Consider the following 12,609-nt stretch of genomic DNA (forward strand, 5'->3'; position numbering starts at 1 on the left):
TCCGTTATTGATTTAAAGTTGGATAGAATGTTTCTGTTATGTTTTACACATTAAAATTTAATGTGAGAATGTTAAAGGTAGTAAATGAATTCAGTAAAATGAGGATACTTCAGGGAATGAGTGACATCTGTGCACACAAGCAGAAGAGCTGCTTAGCATATAAGATTTGATCAAATATAAGGTAAAACTCTGTGTGAATCCATCCTGTCTTGGCATTGCCAAACGTGGGAAGCTAATGTATTTTTAATACTTCTTAAACAGTGAAAAAATACTGTTATTTCAGACAAATACTCTGTGTACCCGTGAATTTGGAGGAAGTTGTTGTTTAAAAGAGACTGGAAACAATATAGTCCGTATGAACACCATCTATCAGCCCAGCTCCATTGTTATGAACAAACCAGCAAGGAACATCAATACCACGTGTCGGATCTCTTCTGAAATCCTTCTGCCAGCCCCTGGAAGGGAAACACAGCCATTGGAGCATCGAACCAGAAACTGCACCTCGGCAAGGTAAGCTTTCCCAGGTCTTTGCTAAGGAGTTAATTATTTTTTACCTTGTTACTATCAGTTCATTGTTTTTAATAATCATTGTAGCATCTGGTTTCTTGGGATCAGACCCAGGATGAATTTCAAGTATGGTGAAGTTAATGGGGTGGAAAAACTGTCCTAAAAATAAAAGGCAAAATTACCATTTCAGGCCTGTTTCACATGTTAAAACTGAACCAAACCAAACAGAAACCTCAGAATTTCTACATTCCCGTGATGTTTCCCATCTCTTCTCAGGTTTTGAACAGATAAGCAAATACCATTTTTCGTGTAAGGTTTGAAACAAGCCTATGGTACTATTTTCTTCTTATAAATCAGAATTCTGTGCGTATCATCTGGATGCCAGTACCAGCTTCTGAGGGTACAGTAAAAATGAGCCTTTTCTAGTCATCCCTCAAGATACCAGAGGAAGCAGAGGAATTGAAGGGAGAGATAGAGCTGAAGTCTGAGCCCAGAATAATTTGTCAGAAAGCTTAATACGACCAATCATAAATCATAGAATAGTTTGTGCTGGAAGGGACCTTAAAGATCATCTAGTTACAACCCCGCTGCCATGGGCAGGGACATCCCACCAGCCTGGCCTTGAACACCTCCAGGGATGGGGCAGCCACAGCTCCCCTGGGCAACCAGTTCCAGGGCCTCACCGCTCTCATCGTGAAGAAATTCCTCCTTATTTCTAGTCTAAATCAATGTTATCTCAGTTTCCTCTACTGTCTCAGTTCAGAAAGGCTATGTACGAGATTGTGTCTGCAAATTATGTTGTTTCATAAGGAAAGACAAGCATGAAAACACTAAATGAAGTTGTACCTAATAATCCATGGGTCTGTTCAGACAGTTTATCACTTTCTAATGTATACAGTCCTAGGAAATCTTGGTGCAGAGGATGTTTCTTCCATACTTCATGCAGAACAATAACAAAGGAGGCACCACTGCCCATTTTGAGCAGTAGATTTTTTTTCCTGTTAATTATCAAAGTTACACTGAGGACAAAAAGAAAAAGTTGACTTACTTAGAGCATTGGGCTTCCCAGAGTTAAGAGCAATGAGAAGAAACTTGAGAAAAAGAAATATTTACAATAAATAAACATGGTTTTATAAATTGCTCAGTAATTTTAAATTAGAGATTTGCTCCCTCGTTTGGTCCATATGAATCCATGTGTGTTCAGAGCCAGTCTAAATGATTCTGTAATAGACAGATCTCAGAAAAAATACACCTGCTGACAGAGTAAAAGGTACCTATTCTATAAATATCACAATTTCCATTTCTCAAAATGGAGAGCGTTTACAGCACATCATTACGTGTCTGAAAGATTACACGTTATGTGCAAGGCTACACTTAACTATTTGCAAGACACTGTTGCATTAAGCACAATACCGAATCTAGTTTTACCTTAGTTTTAGTAATAGAAAATAAGGGAGAATTCTTCACTTACTCCAAGCAGAGGAGTTTGTTGTGTAACAGCTGAATGATTATTCATAAAGTAGAGAACAGAATGCAGCAGCACTTGGATCAGTTCCTTTTGTACATTCAGACAATAAACCATAAAAGTATATTATTGAACAACACAAAAAAAAAAGTGTAGAAGCTACTACAGGAGCCTGATATTCTTCGTGTAAGCCTTACCCCTCCTGTTGCAAGGTGACCGAGTCCAGCCAGGTGAAACCTGTTTTTTCATTGCCATTCTGAATTGTGATCTTCTCTGGAGTCACTGTCAGTTTTAAACCCAGCTGCTTATTTGCAATGCCAAGTTTTCCAAAATACGTGTTCTGGATCTTTGCATCGTTATTTACTCTCTTATCACCAATGAGTTCTCCACTGACTGTGATGCCTAATATAAAAAGAAAATGTTGAGAATTGTTAAATAGATAGGACCTGACCGACTGATGGCAAGAAGTGTCATGGAAATTTAACAACAATTCAAAAAAACCAAATATGAGTTGAAAAATAGATCAGAATTACTGGTGCATGTCTGCGCCAAGATAGAATAAAGCTCTGGGGGATGTTCCCCAAATTTCCACAAAGATAACTACCACTTTGTGGAGTAAAGTTAAATATTTCCCAGAGCTCAGAGAGTCTATGATGGGCATAAATAGCCTGTGCGCCATTGGTCTCTCTTTCCCAGGTGTTCCATGAAATGGCAGCTTAAGAATTATTTTATTGCTTGTACTCCTCCCCACTGAGATAAACCATGAAATCACGTCTTTCAACTCTCACAGTGTTTGTCAAACAATGTTTAAAAGTTCATTTTGCTCCAAGAAGTGAAAACACAGTCATCGTAACAGTACTTTTCCACAGTTACAGGAACTCCTACTAAATAGCTTACACAGTGTTAAAGACAGCAATAGTCTTTAAACAGAAGATATTTGTTATAAGTACCCCGATCAACCGCATTTAAAAAAATTAAAACCTCACCTGTAACTGGGTCATTTATTAAATTTAACACAGCGCCTGGGTTTTCATTGATATTGAAACAAATGGCATCTTCTTTTTGTGGCACCGATATAATGAAGTGTGGATCTCCATCAACTGCAAAGGCAAATCACTGGTATTTGTACAGGGATACAAGGGTTCAAGGTGCCACAGGAATACAACGTTGCAGCAATGGAACTGCTGTATGCCCAGCTTGGTCCAGCCCATCCTCCAAAGGAGCGGTGGGGTCCCGAGGAAGCTGCTACCTGCTCCTCAAAGTGAACTACATCCTTTTCGCCATCCTCTTTCTCAGGTGCGTGGCATATATCCTGTGTCTCTTGACCACTGCTAAGTTTAGCACACGGGCTGTAGGTTCAGGATGGCCTAAGTGCTTGCTTATCTCCGATGGCCAAGAAAGTATTAGTGAGGGCAGGAAGTTCTCTTGAAAAGAGAACAGGCAGCTACCAAGGAAGCCCAGCAGTGGGAAGGAGAACTAAGAAAATGACCATATATAACCTTAGTGACTTGATTTTTAAAAAACATTGAGAGATGTTCAAAGTAAGTTAAAATACTAGCCCCTTGGTAATAAAGAATGGCTGGTTTTGAGGAAGGGAGTTATCTAAAAGACTCATAAGAATTGTGCTATTTAGTCTTAAATACCCTCTTCTGTTCTCCTTCTAAGCAGACACTACTCAAACTACTCACCACTAGTATACCATGTGGGGTGAGCTGCATACAGGTGAGATACTTGTGGAGCTGCAGAGAGTAAAGAAAAAACACATTAGAAATACTCACATCAAACCGGAATATATAAATATATAGTGTGTTTTTAAAAGTGAGCAATGTTTTAGAAGTGAGCAGAATTTGGTAGCATTTGTTAAAATACAGTTGTAAATCCAGCAAAGGCAGTTTCTATCTCCTTGGTAATTTCAGTTGTCTGAATCAATTTCCTTTGCCAGATGCTGCTCCATTCAGAAAATTAAACTAATGACTTACCCAGCAAAACAGCTGCGACAGGCGATGCTGTGAATGGAACAAAATGTTATTTTAGAGGATAGAAAGAATAAAAACCAATCTCTCCTACTTACTTCCTTCCACCAAAACTAACTCAAAAACCTTGTAATTATGTATACATTTTAGACATTTGAAAAAGAAAAACCTAGTCAGAACCGTTTTAGTACTGCAGCACAGCAAATGTCATGAACAGGCAGAAAGCACCCCACGCTTTTGAGGAAAAAATATCTCTTCTCCAAAGGCATGGGGTTTGCTCTGTAAGGGGCTGGGGCAACCTGCTCTTCTCCAATTCCTCTGTGTGATCTCGTTCTAAACTGCACTGCGGGGAAGTCAGTAAGGTTTACCCACCCGCTTTGACATTTTTCTAGTCTTTTTTTTTACATCTGAAGCTATGGAGAGGTGGCTGAAGACAGGGTTTGTGCTGGAAGGAGCAATCAGTGTCAATGAAGACACCTCTGTATGAGAGACTGCTACCCACAGGTACTGGGGAGTCAACAGCGCTAGCCCTGGAAAGCAACTTATTGTTACTGGGCCTGAATTTTGTGATGATGGAATGCTCCAACTTTCAGAGAGAGGAGGAACCTCCACTGAAAATGGTATTTACAAAATTTTCCATCTGGGAAGTTTTTAATCTATTTATAAGAGAGTCTTGATTTTGTTCACTAAGAATTTTATGAGAGTATTGCATCCTAGATCAAGTAGGTAAGGAAGGAAATCTACCTCTATCAGTTAAAATCATTAAGTAAATTTAATTAGAAATGTACGTACCTTCGGCTGTTACCATGGGCAGGTAAGAAGTAAGAGGAAGAAAAAGAGAAATGTACAGTTTCAGTTGTATGGTTAAACTGGAAGGATTCTGACCCTGTTAAAACACATTCTAAGAAAACAAAATTAAGACTCTTTGATAATTCAGTCATGTATCCTCAGCATTTTACAATTCCATTTCTTTCCAGTGACATGGATCAACAAACAGAAATTCCCTGAAAGTAAGTCAAAAGCTGTTATGTGGGCAGCAAAACTGTCATTAATGAAGTGTATGACAAGAGCACTCTTAGTAACTGTTTTCTTGTTATGCTATTTTCACATTGCAAGCTGTTCCATATGGGTTTTACTCTTTAGTGGTTTTCAAGGCATTCTGCACTATTCTGTTAATACTGACTGGATGATCCAGTAATGCTATTTGTGAATCAGACTCCAGGGTGCGTAAAAATTATTTTCTTTTCTTACACAGCAGCAACATTTTGAGTATTTGCTCCTATTACTGCTCTACACCCTCTATATACAAAGAGGATTTACTTGGAAAGAGGTTCAGAAAAGCACCTTTGTATTAAAAGTGCCTGGAAAGGGAAAGCAAAGCACTGGAGACCACTCTGAGCGGATGCCACTTCTGTCAGATGTTTGGGTAAGTTTTTCCATCTTATGGAATCCAGCTGTGAACTTTCAAGTCATTGTGCTGTACAGAGACTTGAATGTGAATTTAAACACAAGGTGGTTTTATCTCAGCATCCCATTATGACAGTTATGAAAAATAATGCAAAAAAAAATTATCAGCAGAATGCTTGAAGAATTACTTGGAATTGAAGGACAGGCACTTAGTAATGAATTGGTTTAAGGAATTACTCCAGTTGAAAGAAACATCCAGTAAGCAACTCTGTTATGCTGAAATGCCTTAAGTTATCACGCCAAATTCAGGAATTGAGAAAGTTCTTCATCTAGAAGCCAGCAGAGAGCACACATGGAGCCTTGGAGGGACGTTTAGGGGCACTAAGCAAAAGTTTTGGGGAAAAAATAAAATAATAAAAGAGATTGAAAAGCCTCACAAGAGGTTTGTCAGACCTGTTGAATGAGGAAGAGATGAGGATGGCCCAAGCAACTCAGATAGATGAGGGCAGAGTGGCTTTGGGGTGCACTGAGCAGATGGCATTTGCCTGACTTTGACAAAAAGGAATAGAGTCATTCTGTTTCACACAGGTTAAACAAAGAAGCTGAAATGTATGGAAGCACAGTGAGCAAGGAGTTAATAAATAGCCATAGCATCAGAGGAGCTGAGAACAAATCATGCACTTTCAATATAATTGCTTCTTTGTCTGGACTATATATGAATACTGTGTTTTATAGATATAATCTCCATCTTTTTACAACCTGAATAACCTGCCTGTGGAAGAACTCACACAAATTTTCCCCTTTCACGTACAAAGATGTTATTACATGTACCCCTAGGAGGAGTATGTAGAAAAAGTAGATTTTTCAGACACATGTTTAAAACTGCGCCAACACAAAAGCCCTTCTTTAGGGAAACATCAAACGAACACTTGGATTCTCAAATAAAGTAAAATTGGGAAGTTGTCTGTACCTTCAATGGGTTTATCAGCAATCCCATCTTGATTGTTGCTGTCTTCTGGCTTTGTTACCACCATGGATGTCAGTGGCGTTACAAACTTGTATTTCAGTGAGAGATCCAGGGCTTCGGCTGTAAGATTCTCCTTTTCTTCTCCTGTAGCTGCAATACTGCATACAGGTAGAGACTCTTAGCATCAATGATTGCTAAATTACTCACTGAACTCTGGATTAAATATCTTTCTTTAAAATGAATTAATTTCTCTGTGGCTAATTTATCAATAAGGGATATTTGTTACAGTCTTAAAGCACTTCTATTTCGACTAGATATCCAAGAAAAAGGCAAAACTGCTTCATATTTGCCGTAATTTAAAATGTTTGATTTGCAACCTGAAACCAGAACACTGAGAGTGATGTGGAGAATAGGGGTGTGTGTGTGATTCTTTATTGGGTTTTTTATGCTTTCCCATTGGCACCTCAGTGTGACGTAAATTCCAGCTTCAGATCCTAGAAGTTGCACCAGTCAGATGGCTTAAGGGGCTCCTAGCTAGGATGTTATTCTAGATATAATTACCGCTTTTCCAGGAGTTGTTCAATGGTGAGATAAGCCCAGAGCCTTTCGATGTAATCTCCAAATATGTATTCTTGTTCTTGGAAACCTTTAGCTGTTTGCTCAGCATCTTGTTGTGTAGTATATGACAGCACATCGTTAGCCTGTTAGGAATATGGAAGCTTCTCTGTATCATAAGTTGCCAGGGACTTCCAGAATCTCCCGAAATCGAGAGCTTGACAGCTGAAAATCTTAAATTGAAAACCAGCCTGGTCCTACACAGCATTTGCTCAGGAAATTGTCAGTGTTGTATCAGGATCTTTGTTTCATTGCTTCAGTGAATGCTAGTAATTTACGCTATGGGATATAATGAAGTTTCCAAATTCACATGGCATTTTTCTTCATTAGAATTCGGCTACTCAGGTTTTAAAGAACTTTGATTATCATGCCAATTTCATACAGGAATGTGTTCAAGCAAATCTGCTGGGTAACTCACTAATAATACATTATTTGCATTTGAAATATACCAAATTTCATATAACTTGTTCAATACATCCCGTGCATGTGGCATGTATGCAGTTCACAGTATTTATGATAACGTGATCTATAATATATTTGTGTTGTGTTGCTTGAATATCAGGGTCAAATATTTTTACAGAACCCAGATCTGGAGAGCTATGTAGATAACTTAGTTCATATTAGCAGAAGACTTCTATTTTAAGAGGAAGGCATTTCAAATATTCAGCGGGCTTATCTGTCATGTTTCTTCATCCAATGTGTCTGTGCACACTGAACGTTGGGCTTCTTAAAGAACAAGGTAGGGTATTTAGAGACTAAACTACAAAAAAATACCTGCTAGCAAAGCTAATCCAGTCACACCACACAAATTGTTCCAGACTGACCCTACTACACCTCATTGATTTAGGCAAGTAACTTGCAGTTTTAAAACCAACGGTTTTAACGTGCTTAGTTTCTCACGTATGCAGTAACACCTCCTGCTACCAAAGTAAAGAAATACCAGTAATTGTTTTAAGTATTGCCAGCCTCAAACATTCAGACATTTGGCATAGCAAGGAAATACCTTTTTTAAGTCAAAGAAATCCATACTTACACCTTCACCTCTCACGTTCACTGTCAAACTGTTCTGGTGGTGGTCTATAAAGCGCCCAGCCACCACAATCTCAGACCCATCATAGAAATGCTTAAAACTGTTTTTTGTTAGATCTGATATTTCATTTTCTGGGTAGTTTAACTCCACATCCATGAGCATGGGATTTGACACCTCATCATAAAACCCCTACAAGATAAAAAAATTAAAGGAAAACATTTAACTGCCATTGTTTCTTTAATTTATAGGTAGATCTGTACCCCGAAACATCCTACAGTGAGAACTGAAAGTGTATTTTAGAAGAAATATTTAAATATTCAGTTAAATCTCACAGTAGAAGACCTGAAAATCTAGAAATAATGGAAATGAGAAAGGACATAGAAACTCTTCAGGCTCATTAAGAGAGAGGAAAAATATCTGAGGACAACGCGTTGTGGATGATGAGTTCCACCAATGTTAATCAAGAGGGATCCCAAGCTTCCCCCTGTTTGATAGAAGCATGTTTCTAGATCTCTTCCCTGCAGACTGAAATGACAACAGAACCCAAAGGAGACCAGGTATGGGATTCTGGCAGAGCTTGCAATGAAATCCAGTATCTAAATTCTTTGGTGAATTTTCTGACTGTGTGCTCTTGGAATGTAAGTAAAAAAGGTCAACTCTGTACTGCCTATACCTGCTCTCATGCCTTATATGACTATGAAAATGCTTTAATAATATGGTAAGATAAACCTGCTTGCAGTAACTTCCTTAAGACAGAATACCTAGAGCCCTTACGCTCTGTCGTTCTCTTCTCCTGATACAACATTAGCTACGTGATTTGTGAGTATGGGAGGTATAATAGCTGCAGGAATTTTGCTGCACACCAAAGTGTCCTTCAGAACCGTGACTTGTGTCACCCTATGCCAAGTTTTAAATCCTCTTCCATAGCCCACAGTATCTCCCTTTCACTTTACTTCCACTTTCTGCTTATTTAAAGGAAGGGAAAAATTAAATGCATCTAATATTCTGATTACAGCAGACTTTTGAATATCTCAGTACTCAAATACACTTCAGGAGTTCCATTTCTTAAGAAAAAAGGTCTCTATAGTTCTCTGAATCAATTTATCTCTCATTCTAGTTTAAATGGCAGTTGCTCTACCTGGAGCTGTAAAGCTGCATCAGAGTCAGGATAAATCCGACGGGCCAATCCTTTATTCTCCAGAGCCATCTTCTCCAAGAAGTTGTAGTCAATACCATAGCCAAAACCAAGATTGTATAAGGGATATTTTCCTTCTATGGCTTTTTTCACATGTGTCTGAATCTCCTCAGTATTTGATATGCCTGCATCAAACCAGAAAGAGTTTGAGTTTTCTTCATAAAAGATAAAAACAATCACAAAATGAAAAGTGACTAGTGACGTTCAGATTTCTCAGGAGGCCTAATAAAAGTTCTTTTTTTTTGGTAATACGACGCTGGCATAGTAGCATTTCAATAATGAGAACATCCAGAAATCAAAGATGAAAGCCGATTTTAACTGAACAGGTTTTTTATTAGTTAATCCACTCTCTCCATTATTCCTTCTGACACAAACTTACCTACATTTGGATGGCCGTCTGTTAACATGATAATTATAGAAGCACTTCTCTTGGGCACAAGGTTTCTTTCATGACCAGTGTTCAGCATATCAATTCCCCTGATTAAACCACCATGTAAATTTGTCACTGCAAAGCAGACATAGAAACCTGGTGTCAGCACAGACAGTGAAAATAAAGGTCCATTTTTCACTGGAATCTGACAAGATCTCATTAGAATACGACAATGAAAGATTTGGGTTTGCCATCACGGAGATGTTTAGAAAGAAAAGTACTGGGACTTTGGAAACTTAAGGAAAAGTAGATCTCACATTTGAGTAAATTGCAGTTTTAGGGGTGTGTCATCAGCAATAATAATTAAAAAGAGCTGTAACATTGTGTTTACAGACTGAGCTGATAAATCAACAACCTACTAGCAAGTCCAGTAAAGTACTCACTGCCTTCAGTGTCAATGCCCCGAACAAACTTCCTTGCCTCATCCAGATTCTCAGGAGTGGCCTTGATTAACGTTTCTTTCCAGGTGTGCACTTCACTACCAAACAGTATGAAATTGAAGAAGTCATCTTCTTCAATGTCATCTAAGATTTTTAGAAGTGCTTCTCTTGTCTATAAGACAAAGGGATGTAAATGTCTGATTCAGCATTTAACAAAACAGGTGCTTACAGATTCTACAGGATTAATCTCTCAGCATTTGGGCATTTCTAACTTTTACACAGCATGTTGTCCAAAAATTCTAAGCTTGTTTTGTGCTGGCCAGTCCCTGTGTCCATTCCAGAGTGACTCCAGTGAAGTCAGCCAGCTCCAATTACACCTGGTAAATCTTTGTAGCTGGGAGGAAAATCAAGTCTCAACGTCATGGATCTTTGCTTACACTAAGGGAAGCTGGCATGGCAAATCATAAGTGATGGGAATTGGGTAGCTATAGTTTGGTGGAGAAGCTGAGATGAAAGCAAACATGGATGTTTTGACGCATGAATGTTTGACTTTGATGAAGTGCTTAGGGACATGGTTTAGGGAGTGTTAGGAATGGTTGGACTCGATGATCCAATGGGTCCTTTCCAACCTGGTGATTCTGTGATTCTGTGATTCTGTGACGCAGCAGCAAAACCTGAAAATTCTGAGCAACAGCTTAGGATGAGGAGTCTTAACTGTGAAGAGGACTGCTGCTTCCCAGAAGAGGCAGAATGAACAACATTGATAATGCACACAATACTGTATGCACATTTTAATTTTGGAACTGTTCAGTAATGTGACAGAGCTCTCTGGAAATTATATTGAGAGTTTTGAACTAATAACACGCGTAAGTAAACAGCCTAAAATGTATAGAAGTTTGTTCTACAGTTAACGCTTCAAACTGGTACTTATGGTACTGAGCATTAGAGAGGGCACGGCACAAATCCACTCGGTATAGCTTAAACAGCACACGTACACTATAAGCCAGGACACCAGGACTAATAACTTACCTGTTCTATTCCTCTTCCAGACATTGAGCCACTAATATCTATTACAAAAATAACATTCTTGGGCAACTTTGGAAGATTTGTTGGTGCAAAAAAGTGTACAAAGTAGCCATTGACAATCTGAAAAATAAAATGTAAAAAAAAAACCAAATAAACCTCAACTTTTGTATATTATAGAGGTAAAATGGATAAAGAAGAAATTACTTTCATTTAACATCTAGCCCTTGAGTGGACTAATAGGCTTTAATGGTCCTGACTAGTCTTACCTCTGTTCATGGGCCCAGAAGCTTTGTTTAAGTGCAAGCCTGGGCATTTAGTCCCTGCCTGAGCTACTCTGTGAGAATACCCGTCCCGGGCTGAGTCACAGCCAAACCTTTTCCTGTCCATAGATTCCACTGATCTGGATCCCACCCTGAAGACCTCAAGCTGTTTCATCACTACAAACTTGCCTGATGACGCGGACTCTCGGCTGAATTTGACCGCCATCTCCGGCACTGCCTTGCTCAGGTACTGTGGGGAGGGGGCTTTTGGCTGGCAAAGCCCCTGCGCTGTCAGCTGCATTGTCGCATTCAGCAATTTGTTCTTTAGGGAACAGTTGGTCCTCGCTGCTCCCTGACCTTTACTGGACAAGCTAAGCTGTTTAAGAGTTCAAACTTCCCAGCTGCCAGCTTTACCTGCAAATTATCAGGCGTTGTTCTCGTCACATCATATTTTACAATAAAATCCCCATCCAAGGCAGACTGTGAGCAATTTGAACAGGTTCTCTGCTGGTCAAGAGTCGGCTTGAAAGAGAGATGGCCCTGAAAAGAAAAACCTTCATTAGATCTCAGCCTCAGTAGCTGAAAATGCTCTACATAACACAGAGAAGTTTTCATTTTTTCAAAACTACTGTATTTATATTCCCAGACATGAGAATAATCTGTTTTATTGGGTTAGGTATTAGTTTGTATGCATACATATTTATATATTTATTGATGGACAACTGATACAAAAGGCTGCTACCTGGAGCTTTCTCCATATATTTATTTCCCGCTCTTCCTTGGTTCAGCTCTCTACTCTGAATGACACCTTTGGTAAGTGTTGGACACTCTATGTCTTAGGAATTCTATCACCTCCATACATGAGAAAACTACTTGTTACTGGCTCAGTTCTTCTGTAAGAAATAGTCCTATCAGTACCCAGGTTTCCAACCACCACGGTGGGACAAGGCCTCCTGCTTTGGATAGGGCACCATGCTAAGAGCTACATGGCTTCTGAACTGCCCGGAGATGGCCTCCAACTTTGCTAGCTTGGAATTCAGAGCTCATTTGCACAGACAAGCCTTTTTCTCTGTTTTTCCCCACTCACTCCCATCGCCAGCCACTATAGCCCTTTGGCAACATTATTATAACCGTAATAAATGATCTATGGAATGCAATAGTCATTGTACCTTTTCCCCTGAAAAAGTTTTTTTAATGGTATTTTGTAGCTCATTGGTGATGAATGTTCCTTCTGCTTCCAGCTCAGTGATGCCCTGAGGCTCAAAGATATTTACTTCAATCTGAAATAGTAAATGGAAAATTAATTGTCATTGATTATGCCACAATATATCAACTTAGGCATTTACAGGAGGAT

The 12,609-nt window shown here is 39.0% G+C and overlaps 1 protein-coding gene and 1 long non-coding RNA gene across 2 annotated transcripts in view; one reads left to right on the forward strand and one right to left on the reverse strand.

The window, feature by feature from the left end:
• Window positions 1-12,609, reverse strand: part of LOC104066695 (inter-alpha-trypsin inhibitor heavy chain H3) — a 20,048-nt gene continuing 7,439 nt past the window's right edge. The window contains exons 7-23 of the mRNA XM_054076559.1: window positions 12,425-12,535; window positions 11,670-11,795; window positions 10,999-11,115; window positions 9,973-10,141; window positions 9,539-9,664; window positions 9,103-9,284; window positions 7,968-8,153; window positions 6,881-7,020; window positions 6,323-6,477; window positions 4,738-4,743; window positions 3,952-3,978; window positions 3,661-3,711; window positions 2,959-3,072; window positions 2,170-2,374; window positions 1,354-1,526; window positions 555-666; window positions 1-455 (exon numbers count right to left, since the gene is read on the reverse strand). Coding sequence (XP_053932534.1) covers window positions 326-455; window positions 555-666; window positions 1,354-1,526; window positions 2,170-2,374; window positions 2,959-3,072; window positions 3,661-3,711; window positions 3,952-3,978; window positions 4,738-4,743; window positions 6,323-6,477; window positions 6,881-7,020; window positions 7,968-8,153; window positions 9,103-9,284; window positions 9,539-9,664; window positions 9,973-10,141; window positions 10,999-11,115; window positions 11,670-11,795; window positions 12,425-12,535 — 2,130 coding nt within the window. The 3' untranslated portion in view covers window positions 1-325. The remainder of the gene's footprint in view (window positions 456-554; window positions 667-1,353; window positions 1,527-2,169; window positions 2,375-2,958; window positions 3,073-3,660; window positions 3,712-3,951; window positions 3,979-4,737; window positions 4,744-6,322; window positions 6,478-6,880; window positions 7,021-7,967; window positions 8,154-9,102; window positions 9,285-9,538; window positions 9,665-9,972; window positions 10,142-10,998; window positions 11,116-11,669; window positions 11,796-12,424; window positions 12,536-12,609) is intronic.
• Window positions 3,958-12,390, forward strand: LOC128853256 (uncharacterized). Its single transcript, XR_008451662.1, has 4 exons — window positions 3,958-5,371; window positions 8,213-8,521; window positions 11,385-11,502; window positions 12,044-12,390. It is a non-coding gene; the product is annotated as an uncharacterized LOC128853256 (long non-coding RNA).

The sequence above is a fragment of the Cuculus canorus genome, chromosome 11, assembly GCF_017976375.1.
Source record: "Cuculus canorus isolate bCucCan1 chromosome 11, bCucCan1.pri, whole genome shotgun sequence".
NCBI classification, from domain to species: domain Eukaryota; kingdom Metazoa; phylum Chordata; class Aves; order Cuculiformes; family Cuculidae; genus Cuculus; species Cuculus canorus.